Raw genomic sequence first — 24,360 nt, forward strand, 5'->3', positions numbered from 1 at the left:
GGTTTATCCCTTGTAGATATCAGTAAGGGATCGTCTGGAAGATGACCTTCTGGAGTGTACACTGCAAGACCTGCTCAGATATGATGACTACAACAATGATGGGCATTTAACTCTTCAAGAATTCTACACATCATTCCGTAAGTCCAGCTAAACCTTGGGTCTGATAAGAGGCAGGGGAAAGAAGACTTGTTTGATTTACAGAAGGAGCTATGAATGTGCAGATCCAACTGCACGTGCTAATTTGAAAAAAAAAACCATACTGCTGTTGTCTTTTAAATGTATTCATTTCCTTCCAACCCTTTTAAATTTGAAGGACTTGAAAATATACTGTATGCAAGATACTCGCAACGCAAGCAGAGTTGCATAAAAGCTGCCTACATTTCTGAATATCTGGCTTTTGCTTTTCTGTCAAAGTAAAGAATGTCACTGTGTGTGCATGAAATGGAAGAGAAAGGGGATGTTTTAGCTACAAATGTATATTTATTGCATAATAGGTCTCTTCAGAGGAATCTGTAGAGCAAAAAGTTTGGTTTATTGAATCCAGCAGAGATGTAGACCATCGTGTCACAGTGTAGCGTTCTGGGTAATCAGTTGTGGTTCTCAAAGCTTCTATTCAATGATAAAAGGCTAGTAAATGACATCTTGTTCCCCTGATTAACTTTCGGCGCTTCAAGTTGACATGGTCTGTATCATCCATGGCGATTTACTTACATATTTCATCTGTTAACTGGGATTCCTTGAGATGCCTGCTGATTTCATAGAAACTTTTAAGAAAGTTTCAGGTCACTCTTAATAGCTTCTAGTACATTAAATATTATACAACACACTGCTAATGCAGTACAAGAGTTTGTTATAATGTTATGACTCCAGTAATGGAAATAGTTCTTCTGATATGCATTGCACATGCATCATATTTAAATGCCTCTACGGGGAAGAGAGTTAGTGGAGGATGCTCCAGCTTAATCTCTTAAAAATAAGAATGTTGTAGTTATTTGACTAAAAGCTTAATAGCATTCAATAGATGGAAATAAAGACCTTTGCATTGGCATGGCCCACTAAGCTGAAAAAGATTACAGAGTAATCCTCATTGTGAAATGCTAATATTATTTTTAATATGGAGCCTCTGGTTGTGCTGTGATAAATGCATAATGTCACTGAAGAACAAACTGGCTAATTTGAAACAAACCTCATAAGGTATATCAGAGACTAACAGTATAACTCTTAGCTCTTTATCCCTGCTAGGGGCTCCCAAGTCAAGTTGTTTTAGCAGGCGTTATCAATTGCAAGGCTTATTTATTTATTTTTTGCATTCTTACAGAAACAAACAGCAGGACCTCTCTTGTTTTGGATTTTATACTAAACTAGCGTGCAAAGGGGAAGACGTTGGGATATTTTTTATCTTGTTATTGTCAAAAAAAAAACAGAATACAGATCACATTTAGAAACTACATTTAGAAAGTGTGTGTGTGTGTGTGTGTGTGTGTGTGTGTGTGTGTGTGTGTTTTAACAACATGTTTGGATTTCACTAAACCTCTTGCAGCTGTTCTAGAAAGTGCATTGTCATTTTTCAAAGCACTGTTTAACATACAAGCATGTTTATTATATATATAATTCCTTAAAACAAGTGTATGAATGGGCACTTTAGAAAAATGTCCATGATGATGGAAGCAATACTTGCTAATGCAATAACACTAGGCTACATCACCCCCCTATGACCTGAAGAGGTGGTAGCCAAGGGACTTTAAATCACCCTGTGTATTAATAATTACTCACGTCATTTGCTTTTTTATGTATCAGGAAGACAGAATGTTGATATTACACATAGCTCAAAGACAACACATTTTTTTTAAAAGCTCCTAAACTAGTGGAAATATATTTTTTGACTTAATGTAACTTTTAATAGAGATTCAAACCAGGGTTACTACTGAACATTACATCACAGCTTCATAGCTACTGCATAACGGCAAAGAAGCCAGTGATAATATTGCTCAGTTGAACGGTTTTGCATCTTTAGATGTATTTGTTTGTCATTCCTTTGGTTAATAGCAAGATTATGAGGCTCCAGCATGCAGCACTGACAGGTGGAGTCAGCAGATCTGTTTAATTAATCAACGAGTCAAAAAACAGGTAATTGCCTGGGAAGACAGCCCAGCTGAGAATGTGCCCAAATCTGCTGAGAAAGAGAGATTGTGGTCAATGTCTTACAGTGTGTCTGAAGGTCACTGGGATTCTGCATGCCAGTCCTTGATGTATATCCTCGGAGGGGATGAATTAGACAGGCAGAAAGAAGGGTATGGTTATCACAAGGAGATCACAGCTCTCTTAGGCATGTAAATTATAGCATTAGCAAGGGGCAGTCCATTAAAGCTGAAGGAAGCTAGGGGAGGACATAGAGAACATAGATATTTTTAAAGCAATACAGAACAGTCTACATGTATGGTAATGTTACGTACACCTCATAATTTATTTTCTAAATCCAAAAGATTAAATTAATTATTATTTTTTAAAATATTTGGAACCAGACATGTGCTCTAGATTGCTCACCTGGGTCGCGACAAAAGCAGATTAAAAGAATGCATGTCCTCCACTTTAGAGACACACATTCTACAGTACTTCACATGATTCTATTTGGACTGCGGGAGCATTAAAACTGTGCGTGCTTTGATGTCACATTTAAATAACAAATGTTGCTCATTTAATAATTCCACAACATACACATACAACTACAATTTGCTTTAAAAAGAAAACAAAAAACATTAATTGTGTATTATTTCTCCATCATTATCTATTCAGTGTGCTGTACCTAGATAGGAGAAAATTGTGTCTCATCCATTAAGCCTGTTTTGGTTTTGTTTTTAATTAATCTGCTGAATTTAGAATAATGTGTTACATTGTTACTTAAAGACATTCCATGCACTGCCTGGCACAACACTTACTGAACATACAATCTTTAAACGAGCAACAGTTTTCTTCTTAATCCTTAGCTGCCGACGTGCTCTAATTTCGATACTGTGATGTTGATTACAAAACGCATCATATCTCAGCAGTCCAACCAGAATCTTGTTGTTGTTTTTGTTCTGTAGCCATGACTACGGTGAATGCCTCCATGTAATTGGTTTAGGGCTGGGGTGGGTGGGACAAAGCTAAGAATTGGGAATAATTAATCGCTTTTTTATTTTTTTTAGGTTTTATTTAAAAAAAAAAAAAAAAAAAAAAAACGAAGTTACTGTACAGACATCTGAGATCCCCCTTTTATTTGATTTTATTGTTATTCTATGTCCTGTTTTGAAAATGTTTCTCCGGACGGAGGCGGAACTAATGTAAACGAGTTGCACATATTTTATAGCAAAATAACTCGGGTGTAACTTCAGTATATGAATTATTATGAGTGTACTTTCCCTATGTTTTTTTCTTTGCTGTGTGTGTAAAGCGATGGATAATTATTTACTTTTATATTACTTTTATTATTTAGCTATTTTTTATCGGTAGTACTTTTTGTGTCATTTGTTTTGTAATTTTTTTTTAAACCAATACAGTAGCATACTGCATTCGCAAGTTTTTTTTCTTTTTGAATAATAATAATAAAAAAGACTCAATATATATATATATATATTGCTACCTCTATACACAGAAATAATTTTCATTTATCACAAACAAGATACTATGTTTCCAGTTTCATTTCCCAGCTGACCTGCATTCGCATACCAAAACCCTGTTTAGCTCTGCAACTATAATTACAAGCAATTTCAATTCTGATTTCTGATTTGAAATCCTTTGTAAAATTGCACAGCTCCAATTTGTTTTCTACATTAGTACATTTACATGTTTTACAAATATTATTTATTATACAATTTTTATATTTTTGGGGGGGCGTGGCTTATATGTAAAAAAAAATCGAACACATCCCACAACCAAACATATGATACCATTGGAAAGGTCTACTTAATGCCTTTCTGTTGCTATAGTGGGTTTTAATTTCTAATTTACGGTTACCAAACTACAAGCGCTAACAGAAAGTTGTCATATATTCACGCCCAAATATGGTCATTCCCCGTGGGTGGCATAGGGTTAAATGCATGCTCCAGCACCAATGGTGCACAGGAAGCCGGCTACCATTGATCAGAGTTACAGAAGATGTCCAGAACTAGCTTAATTGAGGTGCTTCTTATGGTATGATTGAAACTGGTTCTGAACCACAAGCTCTGATGGAGACAGAATGCTGATTGGTGGTGGGCCTTTCTGATTAGGAACCAGGAGATTCAGAGACCCAGCTCGATTTACTTGATAAAATGTGAGACCCTTTGATCATGTCAGTTTACTTGGTCGTGTTGCTTGGAATGACAGTATAACTAAACTGTTATATTACTTAGAGATTTCAATGTGCCTGTAATTGCAATGACATTATACAATGAAGTCGTCTGTGTGAAACATGTTGTTAATAACACATTTATTATAAATCCAATTATTAAATGATAATCATGTCAATTAAATCGGGTGATGCGAATTACATTGGACAGCTGTGTTTAGAGAGATACTGGGAAGGTTTCTTTGACTCTGAAATCCCCAGCTTTACAGTGGTATCTGCTAGATCAAATCGCATTAGTACTTAGAAATTGGCAATATATGCTTCACATGCTGCCCCTGGCTGTTATCTGCACAGTAAGTGGTCTTCTTTTATCTGACTTTGGATTCCAGCACAAAGTGGGGAAATACCAGCATTGATTTGCTACTTCTGTGGGCTTTGCTTCCCTCAAACTTCAAACAAGAGCATTGGAGAGATGAATGGCCAAACTCACAAGCAACTTCTGCAAAATGCACTGTAGCATAAAGCCCAGCGGTGGAAAAGGGATGCCTATAGGAATGCTATTTCACCAACTCTTTGAAAAACAACTTCATATTAGCTTCATAAAGAGAAAAAGACCCATCAATGCTTAAGTGTGTGCTTTCTGAATGTTGTACTGTATGTTTGATGTAATGTCAAAGAAAGACTGAAATGTAAGTTTAGAACTTACTAACGTTAATGTAAGACTCTCTCATCTATGCAATCATTTCCTAAGATATGTTTGCTATAGTGTGTTACTGTATTTAAAATCTCACAATGCAAGTTAAATAAAGCGAAACTTAATATACATATTATTTTAATGAAAAAACATAAAGGCTTACTATTGGTATTGGAACACATCAGTGTATTATGGGATAATGTGATCATGCAACACTCTTTCATGGATGCAGTAATATGACACAATTATCTGGGGTGTTGACATTTGTGTTTGCATTGGCCGGTTTCAATTAAAGACTAGGTACAAACGTGCAGTGTTTTAACTCCACCTCTTCTCATTGCACGAAATTTGAAATCAGTATTTTGTTCTTGAATTGTTATAAATATAGTGACTGACGCCTGCCTTTGTATTATGACATAAATGACTGAATAAAAACCCTGGTGGTTGTGTAATATTTAGTAAATGATTCCATGAATCAGTGGCTTTATTCCAGTAATATATATTGCCTGTAGTTTTTAAGTTGACATTTCAGGCTTCACTAATAGACCAAGGAGGTCGGTTTAGTGTACTAATAATTATAAAACAGACTTAGACACAACATTGAACCTGTCTTTGATAATACACCTCCAAGGACGTTGTTCATGCTGTTGGCAGTCTGATCAATGGAGCACATAAGTTTTGAGTGATATAAATGCACATTCAGCACAATGGGAAGGCACAATATTAAATTGAGCTGTTGTATTTGCTTTAGTTTGTACCATTTGATGTACTAAGAAATATATTATATATATATATAGCTCAAAGAGCCAGCTGCCCCCTCATATACAGTGCACCCTCGCTATAATGAACCTTTTGGGGTCCAAGCCTTTTGTTCATTATATCGAAGGGTTTGTTATAGTGAAAGGACAATCAAAATGAACGACAAACTGTCCCAAATCCCAAACGCGCTTCTTAAGACAAAAGAGTTGACTTCACTGCGGAGGTGGCATCCCATGCGTACAGACCGGGATGTTGACAGTGTGTGTTTATATTATCTTTTTTGGTTTTATTAATTTGGGTTCCAGGGGGCAGGTTCGTTATAGCCGAAGGTTCGTTATAATGAAGGCATTATAGCGAGGATGTACTCTGTGTGTGTCTATATATATATATATATATATATATATATATATAAACAGTAAGATTATTTCAGTATGTCAACTTTTTTTAAGGTCATGCAAGTATCTACAGAGATGTGAATGTACCGTAGGTAGACAAATAATTGTTTAGCAAGACTTTAAACAAAAGACAGATTTGTTTGACTGATATAGAGAGAAGTGATCGTTCTCTACATCATCAGCATACAGCCGAACACCTGCTGAGATGCAGAAATCCAGATAGATTATTGCTATAGACCAGAAATAACAAAGGACTTTTGATGGAGCCCTGTGAAACTCCCATTTCATTAATCCCTTCTGAGAAAAAGGTGTTCTTTTATTTCAGTCCTATTGTGAAAAAAACATAATGTGCTGCTTGTCAAATTTAAGACCGAGGTTGAGAGATAACATTATTTTCTTTTTTTAAGCACGTTAAAGAGGATAGGTTTTATCAATTCAAGGCAATAAGTCCCTGCAGAAACCCATCTGTTTAAAATCAAAAGGTTAAAATCAATCTAGCCTATTGCAGTGCAATGCATTATGTATTTTGTGGTTTTATCTGATTTAGTCACCTATCGTTGGGGCATGTTAGGATGTTTAAAAAAAAAAAAAAAAAAAGACTGCTTTTTCTACCCATTTTTTTCACTGCACTGTTTACCCCTGGAATTGGACTCTTGCTCTACCTTTTATTTAAGCTCTTCTTTACCTGGGATAATCTAGTTCTGCTTCGGCTATGAAGAAGCCTGTTCCCTGTGGGGCTCAGTCAGATGGTTTATTAGGCTACTGCGTCTGACAGCATGGTACTGTATGTATGCATTTGGAAGCAATCCGTTTGGTTAGGGTCCGATGGAGGCAATTATTCAAACATGCAAGGATAAGGATGGGGTATTTGCACTGCGTTTGTAATTAGGAGAAACGCTGACTGTACCAGGGTGCTTCATACTTGGACCACATAGAACACAATTAGACATCTAAAAAATAAAAGGGCACTGAAGATTAATACTGTTACAATACATTGCATGGTGCTGGTTGTAGCTTTCTTGTTTATTTGAAGTTGGTAGATGGTTCACACGATTAGAAAAACCCAAGATTTGGATATGTATGGCTGCTAAACTATCCTTTCATCTTTTAATCAAACAGACTTTTTGTGAATAGGGAATAATTAGTCAAGAATAAATATTTTTTTCAATGTGCTCTTATTATACTTGTCATTTATCCTAGCAGTGTGGTGTCAGTCTTTAAATAAGATGTAGTAACTTCAAAACATTGTGTAACTGCAGTACAGAGATTGTTTTCAAGGGAGTTGCAGTCTGATGTATGAGATTCATAAAACCCTTCAATTGCATGCACTTTTTGTTTGCGCACATAGACAGGAAAATTATCAATTTTGGGAGATGATGCCCAGTGTTAAATATATGTTGAAAAATGTCTGCATCTCCTAAGTTGCATTCGGTTGCAAACCCCCTTGTGTAATGGCTATAAATCACTTCTAATACTTCATCAGTAACAGCAAACGGAATTAACACAGTTGCTACGGAGCTTAGAAATCCATAACAGGATGATATTTAGATTTAGAAATATTATTCAGTTTCTTTTTTTTTTTTTTCCTGAGATTTTTCTAAGTTCCTTAAAAAAAGGCAATATCCTGTGTCAGCAGATGGAGTTTGGTTCTTAAATGCATATAGTTCTCCTGCAGTGATCTTCTGATGGATATTGCAGTCAAGACAGCTGGAATCTTAAAGAAATACTTCCTGCAAATCTGAGCTTTTTATATTCAGCTCACTTACCAGAGTTGTTGATCTGAGGAGTACATTGCCTGTTATAATTTAACCATGTCTGATTTTTCTCAGATTACTTTCCTAATACATATATCACAGCTCTGGTCTGTACCATGTTATGTAAAGAATACAAGACAATAGGAAACTCTTCAGGTTTGTTTGTCACCTGATCTTTTTCCACAAGGCAACAAAGAATAAATCAGAGGCTTGTTTGGACCTTAGGGGAATGATGAGCTTATTAATGAAACCGTGTTGCATCACAATTATCCTGTATATTGTGTGCTTGAATATCTTGCTCAACAGGACCATCATTTAAATACAGAGTACAAAGTTAGGAGTGTTGTCCCAAGGCTGTGGAAACAATTATTAAAAGGCAGCACACACTCCCTACTTTTGAACTGAAGGTCTGATGCAAGTCCCAGCACGGTGTAATCGTGTCCTTATCATTTCAAGTGTGATAAAGTTCAACAGACTCAAGGCCGGTCTGTTTTGCAAGATGCTCAAAGCCAGTATAATATACTGTAGATAACATTTGGTGTGGCGTTAAACACCTACCCTTTTCACATGCCCCAAATGATTTGCTAACAAGTGTTTCCACTGAGCAATAATACCCCTGTGATGGCTCTCTGTTGCTTTAGATAGGATTTTATTTGTACCCAATCTGAATCTATAGTGCCAGTAGACATTTTCACTAACTGCAAACTAGCTCATATACTGCTATCTGCTACCTAAATGTTATTTTCTGCCTTGGAATACAAAGGTTTATATTAAGACAAATCTTTATGTAGAGGATTACATTGATTTTGCACCTCTTTTAGTTTCTTGGAAATACTATTTCTCCACAAAAAGAACCAGACCCTGCAATATATAAAAACCTGTAGCAAAATGTTAACAGAACCTCAGTGCTGTATTTGCTGTGAGCGTTGGACAGTTAAAAATAATAGGCAAATTACAGGGTACAATTTAAGAAGTAAAAAAAAAAAAAAAAAAAAAGAAAAACCTTTAAATAAAGTCAGAAAATGCTTTATAAGTATACATGTGTACAGAAGAGCATTTAAATAATAGAACTTGGGCTGTGGACCCCAATTAGCTCAGAACTTTAAAGCTTTCACAGATTCAACAGACTTTTCCTTTCTGTAATATTCATGCTTCCCTCTCGAATCTCCTGCTGATAAAAGTGCCATAAAAAAAACTTCTTGGCCAAAAATGCTTCTGAAATAGTTAGAACAGTCGCTTTCTCCTGAGGGGTAGGATGGAGAGGTACAGCAAACTTTTTAGCGCTTTCCCTTTGGTACATGACTAGCTAACAAATGATGAGTAGATGTATGAGAGGAGTACATTTTGGGGGATTTTTCTAAGGCACATACAGTGATTCCATTAATCTCTGTCACAGATTCAGTTCATTCCTTCAGAGGCTTCTAGGCCCCTTTTTTAATCAGCCATGTAGAATATACAGCTTTTTTAAAAAAAAAAAAATACTTGCACTCCCTTGAATAGTGGACATCTCTATTGTGCTACTGCCCTTCACCACATTCTAAAATGCATATATTACACTTTTCCTTTGAATGTAAAGCTGAGGGAACACAAATACACTTTTTTTCTGGAACAGTGGCCTGAAACCTGGTTCCAGGATACCAGCAGACCTAGTTTGAGGCAACTTAAACCCCAAGACTCGCCAGGTGTGCCATGCAGTGGCCTGAAACCTAGTCTCCTGAAACCAAGTTCCAAAACACAAAGTGGCTTTGTGTTTCCTCAGCCTTGCAGTCAGGTTCCAAGAGGCTCAAAAGTCAGCGACCAAAAGCATGTTACCTGAGTCACAGCTAAGTCCCTGCCTCCACTGGCTCCGTATCACCTCTCGTATCCAATTCAAAACTTGTATTCTGAATTTGATCTTTTATACTGATTTTACTGTATTTTATAACTGCTCGTATCTGTAATATGATATTCTGTAATATGGTAATCTGTAATGTGATAATTTGTAATCTGATACTTTGTATTGTGATTTTGGATATATCACTAATTTCTGCAAAATTTATTATTATTAATAATAATAATAATATCCTCATGACATTATAAGAATTGTATGTCACCTTAAGCTGTTGTTTTTTTGCTTAGTGTTGGATAAAAAAAGGTGTTCAGAAGTATTTGTTTTGTGTATTGTTTGATAGGTTGTGTTAGGTTGATAATTAACATCTGGACCTAAAGAGAAAAAGGTTATTTTTCATCTACTGTAGAGAAAAGGGAAAGATTTGCAATTGATTACATAGAGATAGCGCAGTTGTGCAGTATATATTACAGAAGTGTGATTTTTTTTTTTTTTTTTTTGTTGTTGTTTTAATTCTTTTGGAAAAGTTTATTGGTGGAGCATCAGGGCATTTTGATATCGTTTTATACTTTGCATTATTTAGAAATTACAAACTATTACACGTAAAACATATTGAAAATCATTGCACACTTAAGCCACATACTTATTTGCCCAAACTTTAATAATTTCAAACTTTACTTCAACAGGCATGTGTTCCATAGAGAAGCAAAAAACCTATTCTTAGCCTTCAGAACGATTAAATGCACGGCCCTTTGCAACCTTCGAGAATACTTACAGCTTGCTAGTGTGAGAGCTGAAGTAAAGAGGGCCATTACTGTTAGGACCTTTGTAGAAAAGCAGCTGGCCAGTGATCAAGAAGTCTATTCTGCAAGAAAAACTGATATATAGAATTATATGTTTTGTACTGTGTTTTTCAAAATGGTTTGGTACAGTATGTGGGCAAAAGAAGCTGAGTAAAAAATGTTGGAAATGAAAAGAGGTTTAAATAATGCTCTTAAGCAGTACGCGATGAATAGTACTTTTGCAAAGAATAAATATAGCATTTCAGTATGTAATTGTAAAAGTGATTTAATTCACCTTTAAAAGTGTATTTAATAGTTTAAATGGTGTTAAGGTCTTGCAGGTTTTAAGTGGTATTCCATAGTGGGTTTTTTGTTGTTTTTTTCTGTGGGTGAAGCCTTAATTGCCCAAGCCAGTAAATTGTAGCAATTTCTTAAATTGCTACAATTTATCAAGAAGGAAATCACGGAACAGTAAACGTATTGTTTTTAATTTATAAAAAAAGCAAAAAAATCATGACTATGCAGCCACCGTTCCTGATTTTTGTCCCTTAAATCATTCTAAATCCCAAAGCGTGACGTGAACTTATATTGCCAGAAAGCCCTTTCTAGGGAATCCTATCTGATGAAGTTTGGAGGAAAAAGGGATGAAAGTCTGTGACAGAACATTGCCACGTCTTATTTCAGTTGATGTCCATTGATGTATCTCAACTGAGAAATTAACTATCACAGTGACAGCATATTCAGTGTTCATACATAGTGTTGTTTTACTATGTCTGCATTTTCCTAACACATGGTGGACACTGATGGTAGAGACTGGTTAAACAGACCTTTATTTTCTTTATAGTATCAACATTTAGGTGCCTATTACCAGAGCATTTTACACTTGACACAAATCTGAGTTAGAGATTTTGTAAAAAAAAACAAAAAAAAAACACTGTAAATGTAATTGAAATCTGACTGTTACACAAAATATTTGTTTTATAGTTTATTTCAATATAACTCAGTTTGCATAAGTGTAAAAAAAATGGTTGGCTACTGCAGCAACAGAATGTGAACAAGTTGAGTGAAACAGAATGTCAAAGAATCCCTGTGACAGAACCATGATTAGCTTATATTACTTCTCTAGCCCAGCTGCACATATGGCCTTTTCACGGCTCTGTGCTGGTAATGACTTGATGAAACTGGCCAGAAAATTAACATCCATTGTTTTATATTGGCTTTCCATTAATTCCCTGTGCAAACCATTTTAAAAATCAGGCTATAATGGAAGAGCTTATTAGACACAGCAAATTAACTATTGAGAGCTCCAAGAAGCACTGATTCTGTTGAGTGGATGGATGCCCAGGGTCATTCCATACACTCCAGTCCTTGTTTAACATAGGCCTTTTCAATCCAATCTGCATTCCTCAGGACATAGAAGTTTTATAGGGTATTTAACATACATCTGATGGACCACATAACCAATATATGCAATGCATAAATTGGTAAAGATTTTTGTGTGGTCCAGTGGTTAAAGAAAAGGGCACTTCACTTAACCTCCTTTTGCTCCATCTTTCGGGTGGTACGTTGTTGTAAGTGACTCTGCAGCTGATGCATAGATCACACACTCTAGTCTCTGTAAGTCGCCTTGGATAAAGGCATCTGCTGAATAAAAAAATAATAATAAGAGGGAGGTTTAACCACTTAAGGAGTTAACACTATGTAAATGTGCATGGATTTGTACAGATTTTCATCTGGTAAAAAAAAAGAAAATAGATTACTAGACTGCAAGCAACCCTAACCCATACACATGTATTAATGCTTACACTTCACATGTCTTTATATGTGTAAAACACACTTCTGTACTTGTGTGAATCCCAAACTGCTATCCAAGAGCCAAAAACAAGACTCAAATACTATATCTATTCTATTGTTCTGTAAAAAATAAAATTAGTAATAATAGGGGCTCCCGAGTGGCGCCCTATAGCCTGGATGTCGCCGGTTCGAGTCCAGGCTATTCCATTGGCAACGGTGGATGGTAGTTGCCAGGGAGAGGCACACAATGGGCCGAGCACCCCCCAGGTGGGGGAGGGCCAGGGTTAGGTCGGCCGGGGTGTCCTCGGCTCACCGCGCACCAGCGACCCCTGTAGTCTGGCCGGGCGCCTGTAAGCTGCCCAGAGCTGCGTTGTCCTCCAATGCTGTAGCTCTGAGGTGGCTGCATGGTGAGTCTGCAGTGTGAAAAGAAGCAGTCGGCTGATGGCACACGCTTCGGAGGACAGCGTGTGTCCGTCTTCGCCGCTCCCGAGTCAGCGCAGGGGTGGTACGGTGAGCTGAGCCTGAATAATAATTGGATACTCTAAATTGGGAGAAAATAATAAAAAAATAATTGGCGACTACTAACATTGAAAAAAATAAATAATAATCACCTTTGCTTGGGTAGCTAGGACAAGAAAAGGACATTGACAAGAGCTGTTCTGGGGTATAGCTATTTTGTTCAACTGCAATTGTATTTTGTTTTTCTTCATTGTAACAAAGGATTGCCTCTGCTATGCTTTTTTTTCAGCAGAAAGCTGTCCATTAGAGGGGAAATTACTTGGAACCACCAGCTGGCTTTGCATCAATTGATAAGGTTTAATGCAGCCGAAATCCTACTAAAATAAATATTAAGGTCTACAAATGCTGTAACACGAAGCAGCATCAACATCCCTGAGGGGTTGTAACTGCTCTAGCTTTTGCATTTGAAAAAATAAAGCAAGCATCAAAATCAGTGAAAACTTCAATAAAAAGTTATTGAAACCCAGAAATTATGCAAAGCAGGATACGCTTCTTAACTTCAATCAATTCACAAGGGTTAGAGCGGTCTGTACTTTTTAGGCAGCAGATGGATATAGCCCTCTGTGAACTAACTTTTGGGACCAGCGTACAATAGAGCAAGTCTTCTGCTTGCAACATCTGTGATACAAGCACCTAACACAGATGTTTTCCGAGTAACTGTCACCGGAGCACTTTGTGAGCAATAAGCTGGATACATTCATCTGTTAAATTGTAAGCATTTCGAATTTGCGAGTGGCCAACTTTTTGTGGCACAATTTTATTGCAAACTGGTACAATACATTATATAAGACAGGGATGGAAATAAGACTCCTATTGTATTGCGGTTTTACCCATTGTAAATGTAGCAAGTTCAGGTGTGTGTGTGTGTGTGTGTGATTAAACCCGTAGTAAAACCAGGAATGGGTCAAACTGCTATGCAATGGGGGTCTTATTTCCATCCTTGTAAAAGTATTTCTATTAGATGTTTCATTGATTGAAACAGACTTTAACGCTCTTAGTGTAAAAAAGTTGACAGGATGTTAACAATGAAAAGAAAAATTACAGGTACGTTATTTAAACATTTATAGCAACATGGGGGGGGGGACGTGTAATGTTATATTTTTTGGAACTCCCACTACTTACTCTTTAAACCTTCCTGTTTATGAAATACCTATTCTTGAAAAGCCCAAAGCCTTTGCTCCCCAGCACATCCCTATTAATTATTATTTACTAATTACTGTTAAATCAATGCTCATTAACTGTTGATAGCTAGTATCCAATTTTACAGCTCCCTCCAGAACTGCAAACTCATAAAAATGAATTTAAATGTGTCCAAATTATAATTTGAAAGGTAACACGTCAATCTGGGAGTATAAGCCATTTCCAGTACCAGTCAGTCCGATGCACACTGGGAAGATCAGATATGGATTTTACTGTGGAATCTCATCTTTTTACTACTGTAAATGTAGTCTTTCTGAGACTGATTAAATGTAAATCTGAGCACTCATTACAGTGATTTAGGGGGATGTGTTAGGAAGCAGCTGGAAGGTTTTAAATCTGTCAGTAGAACATCTATTATATAGGGTCACTGTTAATTTTTAACATACCATTAAACTGCTGCTAAATCACTCAGAAAAGGTTCATGTTCCAATTTTGAGCTGCCATTTTAAGTGATGGGGATAATGAACTGGAAACACACGTACATTGTGAATTGCAAAAAGCTGGTTTTCTTAAGCATGTTTTCAGTTCAGCATTTAAGTATTTTATAAAGCAGATGTAATTGCATGTTTCTTTATAATAGATAATTCATAATCAAATGTGTCACTGCTATACACTTTACAGATGAAGCAAACGTAATGTTGCCTCCTTATCTCCAAAATTGTGCATGCATTATACTGTTTAGGATATGATCTGATGTATTATTATTGAAAGTGGTGTAGCATATAACAAAACTGCTTTTTACACTGCAGAGCCAACTTAGCCAGACTTGATTGATGTGTTTACGAGCTTGAATAATCCTTAGGGCTTGCACCGTGGTGTCTATTTCAACAGAAATTGTTGCACCCGTTTGAACTAGTTGCACACAATTTCCTTTATCATAAACTGTCTCTGTTTCTCGTTATGAACCTGTTATAATTCCTTCTGGAAACACAATAGACAATACTTTCTGGTTTGTGTAATACGGAGGTAAATCTAAAAAATAATTTGTCTGTACAACATTGAAAGCATGCTGGGGAGAGGTAACCCCCAAGAATATAACTCTACTGTGTACGGTACATTCTTTACGGAATAATAGATGGGCTACAGTGAATTACAAGGCTAGAATTGCATCGAGGGGTTCTGGTGACACCATGAACTACGAGAGCGATGTGTCGTCACATCACTGAATTATGACATTTTGACATAACATTGCTAAATTATGACTTTGTCTTGTTGGGCTGAGATGCAATTATAGTACTTATCCATATATTATAACACAATATACAACCTGTAGATGCATAGACCCTAAAGATGCCTGTTCCCAGTTGTTTATTTGAGTCACTTTCCAGGGGATTATAACCTATAATTTCTACCTTGAGCCTTGCCTGATGCATTTCAGTAAACATTCCCCCCACCCCATAGACAAGCTGTCAATCACTTCACCTGTCCTTCATCTTGCCATGTGACTGATCTCCCTCGAAATATAAGTGTCACATTATGACAACCATTTCTATTTATATACTTTTCTCCATTTAACACAAAAGCAGGTTCATAAACATGTTCCAGCTCCTTTTCCTTTAGCAATGGACAATATCCATTAACTTGATCACTGCTAACTCTTTTATCACTTGGGATATACAGTTTATTTTCAGAGTAGCCTGGGCAAGAAGCTTATAGTTTCAAAATTGAAAGCATACCATTCAAAGTTAAAAGGCACACTTTAAACCGAATTATAAACTCAAAGAAGATGAAGACATATGAAAATGAAAGCAATCACACAGCAGGTTTAGTGTGTCTAAAACAGATCAACAGAGGCACTAATCAATATCTGCACCTCTCGAAGACCCGCAGGCACATCTCTAGTATGAGTTTGAATGATTTATAAAGAAGGATTTGGAAGGAGATATTTATACCTTTTGTTCTTTGCCATTAACAAAAAATAAATAAAAATCAGGAAGTCTACAACAGTTGTGTTCTACTCTATCAGGATCTTATCAGCCTAATTCAGCAATATGTCTGAGTAATGAGTTTTGGGGCTGGTGGTATCTGATTTATTGTAATTTCAATCTTTCCAATTGGATTCCTCAATCATGTAAACTCACTTAGTACACAGATTGCCAGGTCCACAAGGCACTGCACAGACCCACTATGAGCTATACATTGTACTGTGCCAATGTGTCTGCCTCCTTTATGTGTAGGGTGGGTTATATATTACATTACAAAGAGCAACATAGCGAAAATATTGAAAATCATTAACAGCATTCCCAGCTCCAAATGTTTCATCTGCTGTAGTTACAAATGTCGAAACAGAAAACAAAAGCGAGTTATCTATCTCCATATTAAGGGCCCTCACTGGAGCATGCAAACAAATCCAGTGTAAGAGTCACAGAAAGGAGCGCGTGAAATCTGGCAGCAGGGACCTTTTATGTAATCAGAGAACACAATCAGAATTTGAAATCAATTTGCTAATTAAACTCTCTGTTCCGATTACCTTCTCTGATTGTGTGAGATCTGATTACTGATGAAGCTCATGCCTTGAAACCATGTGCTCGGTGGCCTTAGGAACAACTTTGTGAGCAAATAATTGATTGGTCCTGCGTTACACTAGTGTATTGTTATGTTTAGCTTAGTATTATACAACTGCTGAAAACTGCATTCATGGTTTTTGTTTTGTTTTTGTGGACAAAACTGTACTAGAAAACCAACTTTTAATATATTTTACTTGGCTAGATTTGGCATTCTGGATGTTGGTTCCTTTTGGGCTATATCTGTGGGCAAAGTCAGTACTGTTTTAGGCCATGATATAGCTTCATTATTTGGAGATAAACAGGAAAAAAAAAACACTGAATACATTTTAAATGCATGCTCCATTTTCAGGCCCAGTGCATAGCAAGCCATCTTAATTAAATAATGTATTATTTTCGACATAACCTGCAGGTTGCCTTTCAATCACAGTACAAGCATAAAGAAAGTCAGCCACGCATAAAATATTTTGACATCAGCCATGATGAAAAAAAAAACTAAGATACAGTATCTAGGGCACCTTTAATCCGTTATTTTAAGAAGAGAGATATGGTGTTTCATTTAAAAGGAGAGCCAAAGCTTCATTTGATATTAAACTTTAAAATATTCATGTTTCTATTAAGAAACCTGTAGGAGCAAGTCTTTGCAGTGTTTGCATTGCATGCGGCATCAGGCTTGTGTTAAACAGATCTCAACAAATCTACACACCCCTGCTGAGAGGAAACTCAACAACATACCCAGAGCAAGACAAATAGAATTGACCTGTTTCTTGCTGAAAACGTTATTATTAAGGTTCTGCATGTACTGTTCATATCGTATTATTTAGCTTTGCAGTTTAGAACAGCACAGTAAGATCCCCATATTAATAGTAACACAGGTCTTATTACTGTGCTAATGTAAGGTTTATGAATGAAGGTAAACATGGAATCAACTACTTTATTACGCTATAGGATGAAACCAGACTATGTTTCAAATTGTAACAATGTTTATCATTTATTAGTTCCAAAAGCAGAGTCCCTTCTATTTGTGAATTCACCTCCTCGTTAGCCCGTAAAGTTAACAATTCCTGAAGTTCTTCCGGACTCCAATTACTACCTCGTTCTTGAAAGTGTGGAACACCAACGACAAAAAGACCCAACAAGTCCGATATACAACCAAGTGGGATGTTCACTTTCAATCCACGGCCACTATAGCGCTTCAGTACCGGCATAGCGTTTCACACAGGAGCTAAGACAGTTCAGTGCCGTCGGCTCTGTGACGGTATAGACAATTCACACAATATATAAAATACATTTTGATTGATTGGTGTTTCGTTAATGCTAAATTTGCCTTTGTATGTACATAATTTTAGATCTTTTATTTAACATCATGTAATCAACAAAACTACAAAATGAGATCGCAAGTGTCTACCGGAAGCCATAATAGTAGAAGGCAAAAAAACCTAAAGAGTTTCTTGGCTTTCAGTTTCCGTGGTGGAATTTTTGCATTGTCTCTTCTTCACGGATAAGATACCTCTCTGACAGCACAAAACTGGTAGTTCACATGTCCACCAATACCTCCAAGATCTTTGGTTGGCAGCACATGAAGCCCCATGAGGAGGCACATCCCCTAGTCTTGTGAGCCTTTGAAATGCTTATTTCATATGTTTTTTTCTCTGTAACAATCCTACAAGTAGCATCTTACAATTACTGTGCATGTCGATTTTAATTCTGGGCACATCCACATTGTGGCTACTCTACTCCCTGCATAATAATCATAGGATGCAAACAACAGGGGTTCAAAAGTGAAAAACAGTTACTGTGATGAATCCCAGCCTGTGGTAGAATTGTACTAATTCGTTATTTTATTTTAGCTTTGTTACTGATGAAATGGAAAAGGCAGAATGTCAACGAGACAGCAGTGGGAATGCAGAGTAATTATTACTGTACTGTGTGTGGCTGTGCTAAACTCACATCTATAAAGGGCTGGTTTTCTTCAGATCTTCATGTAATATTTGTAGCTTTTTAGAAAATTGTTTAAAAGAGATCATTTGTTTCGTCTGCTTTTTCCTAATATTTCATTTCTTACCTGTTTTATTCTCTTTATCATGCACTATTTATGTTTCTGCTTAAATACGTTTTTGCCATGGTGGCTAACTATTTCAGCAACCTAATCCTATCCCTGTCCCTAACCCTAATCCTGGAAAATGACCTTCTAATTTTGTAGAGAGATTTTTCCATATACTAAATCACAGTTACCATGGTTGCAGAGGAAGCCATTTAGAGCTTTTAGAAGTGGTGGGAAAATGTCATTTTTGCTGGAATAGCATGTGAGCATGGAAAATAATGATCACACATAAACAACAATAAAGAATGACAGAGAACATGAATAAAGGTATATTAGGCATATAAGGAATCACATGCAAAAATGCTGGGGCTAGTTTCATAAAGCAGTTTGAGGTAGCAGTCTGCAAAATCCAATTTACTAACATGAAACTTGTTTTTTAAAGAAAACAACACATTTATCCTTTAATCATATAGACTTGCTGAGTGGATTTCTACTACACGTTCTATCTTAAAATACTGGTTTTTGAAACGGGTTGTAATTAGATAGCTTGCTAGCTAGCAGCTTGCTAAGTGCAGGCAGTGCTTTGCAAAACTGGCCCCTGGATCTCTAGATTGTATTAAAGTGGCAGGGTTGTCTTAGAATATGTTGTACCTCTGGTACAAAGCAGCATATTGACTTCTTACTGACGAAGCTAACTCCAGCTTCTCCCATGCTGTCAACATGGATGGCAAACAAAAGCCCTCCAAGCATCGATCCATGAGGGACACCATTGTTCATTTGTATCATCCCAGAAATGTAACTCTTAAATAGCACATACTGCGCTGTACAGGATACATATTGTTCTTCCGCAATTTAATTCATATGGCTTTCTTTCTAGTAACAGTATGCTTTCTGCTGTCACAGTCTTCCTGTAAGTGCTTCTTCAATCCCATGGCAATTATCTTTTCTAAGAAGTAAAGTGCTTTTTAAAGAACCAAACTGCATTTTCCTGGTGGTAATGCTTTTGAAGTATTTTGGGCTGAACAATTACCTTACGTTTTGAATTCAGGATCCCAGTTAAAAGAAACAAACAACAACCCTGTCTCTCGTGTGTCCTGACCACGTGCACTGCACTGCATGGTTCATAGTCTGGATAACTCCCAATTTAATTTGAACATCGTAACCTTCCTAAATTGCCCTTAACACGTGGGCAGTGTCCTGTCACCAACGGGGACTGCCGGAGGCAAAGGCTTGGGATATCATAGCCGAGAGCAGGCCCACAGGCAGCTACTACTACTGTTGACCCCACAGGGGCATCTGTAAGTGCTGGGCTTAAAGTGTGTTCTTCTCCACAGATGGGGAAGCAGAGTAGGAAAGTAATGGAGAAATCAAACCCTGTCTCCTTGTCCAATCAGAGATGCAAACTTTTAACCTTCTATAGTGCACTGACCTGACCGCATGCCTTGCAAAATGATGAGTCTGCATTTCATTTGGGTGCAGCTGTTGGCTTAGTGGAATAGTGTTCAAGGTTGAAAAGGTTATTGAATTGTTAGCTTATTATATCTATCAGAACATGTATCAAAACGATTATGTAAAAAAAAAAAAAAAAAAAAAAAAAAATCTGTTTTTATGGTAAACCTGGAGTGAAAATACAGCCTCCAGTGTTACAACACATTTGTGGCTGCTTTAAGACAGATTCCTGCTTGTTCATAGTTCCTCTGTCAAAAAGGGGTTTCTGTCCTGTCTGGTAAAAGCAGCTGACTGCCTATGCATGCATATAAGGCAGAAATACCTAGTTAAGTGGATGCATATGAGGAATGTACAGTAGTACTGTTACTGGGTGCAATAAACATACAGCAATAATCATACACAGGACGTCTCTATTCACAGTCAATTGAAGCGCATGCAAGCAGTTCAAATGTAGGGTTGAGACTGCTGCTAATTTTATTGCAAGATAGATACAATTAGACATCTTCTAATGGCTCGGATACAGCAGCTCAGCCTGCACCGCGTGAACAGATCCACTTTAATATTGTTAAACAAGTCAAAATCTTCAAATAGATATAAAGCAGGTTAAGAAGAAGGGATTAAAGGATGTCTGAAATCAACAATCAACTGAAACCTGCATTATTCCAAAAGCTCAAATGCACTCTGGGTGATTATTTACGCCGTGTGCTGCAGACGCTTGAATGGCCATTGTCCTTTTTGTTAAACAAGGAAATGAGACTGTGTGCATGATTGCAGTTATCAATCTCAAACAGAGAAGACTATTACTCTGCAGATAATTGGTATTGTAGGAGTTAGGACACATTTAATGCCAGTCATAAAATAGCAGGAAGGGATGTTGGTGGCAACTTACATTTAATATGTGATTTGCCTCCCAGCCATGCCAAATCAATGTGTTTTACTCTGCGCAGGTCTATTTCTAACTGCTCTTTCAATGACCTCAATTATAGATTTTCACATTGTGGAATTAAAAAGTGCCTATGGCATGCAGCATGCAACAGCAAAGGGAGAGATGCCGTGCTAAAAAGACACGATGAGCAATATTTCCTTAGATTGGACACATGTAGCCTGCAGAACAGACGGGTATCAAAGTGGAAATTAAAGACACTGACCACCAAATCTTTGCAGTAATATTAATGTTGTTTAGGAATGATCATATTATCTGGGTTAAGGTTGGTCTCATGCAAATAAAAGGCTACAAAAAAGTCTATCTATCTACAAAAATCTATCTCACCATGTTGAAAGGCGCGTTATCTTTCTACTAGTTAAAAGAACCAGCCAAAAAAAATAAAAAATTAAATGATAAAACAACAAAGGTCTGAAATGATCTAAATTTTAAAGCAACAGAACCCAAAACCATTCATGATTCCAAACATGATAAGGGACAGGTAAAAATCAATATTAAACTGCCATTTGTTGCTATATATCCTTTACATGGATTGCATTCAAGAATGGTATTAGAAAATGGTTAAAGCACAATTGTTTGGCTTGCACAGACTGTAAAAAATAAAAGCTATGTGAATAGTGCATCCAGCTGGGTTGGTAAAAGGAATGCAACATTGTATCTGTAAAAAAAATGAAGGAAAGCAAATACCAAACAGGGGGTTTCTTTCTTTCAGAGGTTGTTCAACTGAGTCTCCCCGAGGAACAGAACACCAGCATCTCCACGGTAACAGTGGGGCTGAGCACTGTGTTGTCCTGTGCTATTCAAGGAACACTGCGGCCTCCGATCATCTGGAAGAGAAATGGAATCGTACTGAACTTCTTGGATTTAGAAGACATTAATGTAAGTTAATTTTAACTCTTCATTTTCTAGATTTTAAATAATGGTCATGATTTTTAATCTGAAGAAATGCATTTGTTCTGGGCACAGTACAGTACAGTACATACTTGAAGTTCTGATGAAACTTACAGGGCAAGAGAAAATATTGCACATATGGTATTACCCAGTCTATAGGTCGTGATTGAGTGTTTAAAGTCATTGAAGAAGTTATTTTATTTATTGATGAAATGTTCAAGAAACTTATTGAACATTGCTGTACATTATGCAATTAGCAGCCAATTAGGTTAGCAATTAAATGGACATTGTGTGAAATGATCTTAAATGTAATGGCACGCTAGTAAAAGGGGGACTCGCAGTCATTATGGACACATCTTTCTGCATTGATCCGTTAAAGTTTACTCCATCAAGGGAAGACATTCTCTTTTTGCCATTGTTCGATTTCTTTTCCAACGATCACCTTTTAATTGGCGTGCGATGACTCATGATGGAGGATTTGGTGCTCTGATCTTTGGAAAGAGGTTATACCTGCATGCAGTTTGTTATCTGTATGATTGAAGACAGAAATGATATAGAGGGCGGGGGATCTGTTGTGATACAGGGATCACTGCAGATACTGCAGCAGTTGCAAGAAAAGGGAAGCAATAAAAGCAGTTAGACCTATTTACAGTACTGATGTTCACCACAATATAAGATTCAATGTCTACCATCATGGGTCACAAGGGGAGGACTGTAGGAAACATGAATGTGTTACTGCGTTAATTGCTGCTTGTGGCCATTGTTTGTCTCAATGGGGTTTTCATCCTGACATTAAAAATAATTGCCTGTCAGGTGTCATTGCCCCATGGTGTGTGTGTGTGCGTGTGTGTGTTTGTTTTTGTTTGTTTTTTATCCACAGCAGCATTGCAGGCTGTGTAATTTTCTTTTGACAGAACGCAGTATATCAAACAGAGCAGTGCTGATTTCAACTGTATAGATAATTCGGTTCATTTGGCTGAGCTAAGCTGTATTGACATTGCTCTGACCTTGTCATACATTGTTATACAAATTATAGTGTCAGATATATTGCAGTGCTCTGAAAGAACAAAACATTGATACATTGTTAGCGATGTGTATTGCATTTCATAAATATAAAGTTGTTGTTAGTGAAAGCAAATGTGCAATTATCCTATAACCAAGGTGACACCACTACTGGCCCTGGGAGGGCAAATTTGATTTAGACGTTTGAAGCATGGAGATGCAAATGCTAGCCAGTACTGTATGTAGCCATAAATGCCGGAATTGTAAACTTGTGATGTTACATCTACAATTTTGTTGTTCATTTCACACTAATGGAGAACAGTAAAATAATGTGCCCTGTCCATTTGATTCTCGGAATTCCATAAGGACCCAATAATCCTAAGGTGGCACTGCGGTATGCTTGCTATACTATTTTAATTACAGGGTTTGGTTGTTTTATATTCAGGGCACATCAAAAATAACAATCAATTGCATATGAAGAACCCCACAAAGCAAATCAAACATTATCCAGCCACTGTTGCACATCCTGGAGTCTTATTTTACTAATTAAAACTGTACCATGTACTACTTACCCATTTCCTGTGGCTCGTATTATTAGTATGTAATATTTTGCAAAACGCAGTGAACACCATTTCAATCACAGAATTGATGTCACATATTTATAGGATATACAGGTATTGGGCTCCGGCTGATTTCACTGGAATAGAATAAAGCCCTTTATCGATTGAGGCTTGAATTGGAACAAACATGGTTGTCAGTTGATGGAAATGTCTTCAGTACTGTGGACTGTCAAAGTGAACTGGTGCTTCTGGCTTCATCCCAAGACATATGGTACAGTAGTCTGTGTGATTAATGATCATATAGTGTGCGAGTTGTGTGTGGAAGAACACATGAGGTAAAGTAATGAAGGCTCTCACAACCGGAATAGCGTTTATAAATGTGGTCGTTTTTTAAATCTCAGCACACCCCATGTGCATATTTAGGTATACTACGTACAGTACCGGTACATCGTTTTTGACTAATACAGTAGTGTGTTTTCCTAACTAAAATAATAATGCAGTCAACAAAAATAAATGATTAACATAACCTGAGCATAGTTTACTGACTACATAATAATATAAAATAACATGAAACAAAAACTAATGTTGGTGATTGTTGTGCACTGTGCTAGAGAGAAGCTTGACTGGAAAGAGGTCATGATTCTCTGTCCTTGCAGATTGGGTTTGTACTCTATTTGAATCCCCCTTGTGCATCATTACTCTGGTGTTACTTACAGTATTTGCCCTATATATTTAATTGGATTTTCAGCAAACAAAGGCTTTGTGCGCTTGCAGGGGTCTTCCATAGCTTTGAAATAGAAAGAAATGCAATACTTTGTTTCAGTACCCTCCCTTAAGTATTTATAGACTTCCCAAAGCAGTCTGCATTGATAATGCATTTCTGAAAAGGGTTATAGTATGGATTTGTGAACTTTTTGCATTTTGGGGGGGGGGGGG

General features: G+C 36.9%; 1 protein-coding gene across 4 annotated transcripts in view; it reads left to right on the forward strand.

The window, feature by feature from the left end:
* LOC117431213 (follistatin-related protein 5-like) overlaps positions 1-24,360 on the forward strand; it is a 99,433-nt gene that overhangs the window by 56,773 nt on the left and 18,300 nt on the right. For all 4 annotated transcript variants that reach the window (XM_058996355.1, XM_058996354.1, XM_058996357.1 and 1 more), the window contains exons 6-7: positions 17-137; positions 21,684-21,850. In XM_058996355.1, the coding sequence (XP_058852338.1) occupies positions 17-137; positions 21,684-21,850 (288 nt within the window). The remainder of the gene's footprint in view (positions 1-16; positions 138-21,683; positions 21,851-24,360) is intronic.

The sequence above is a fragment of the Acipenser ruthenus genome, chromosome 22 (assembly GCF_902713425.1).
Source record: "Acipenser ruthenus chromosome 22, fAciRut3.2 maternal haplotype, whole genome shotgun sequence".
Taxonomy (NCBI): Eukaryota; Metazoa; Chordata; class Actinopteri; order Acipenseriformes; family Acipenseridae; genus Acipenser; species Acipenser ruthenus.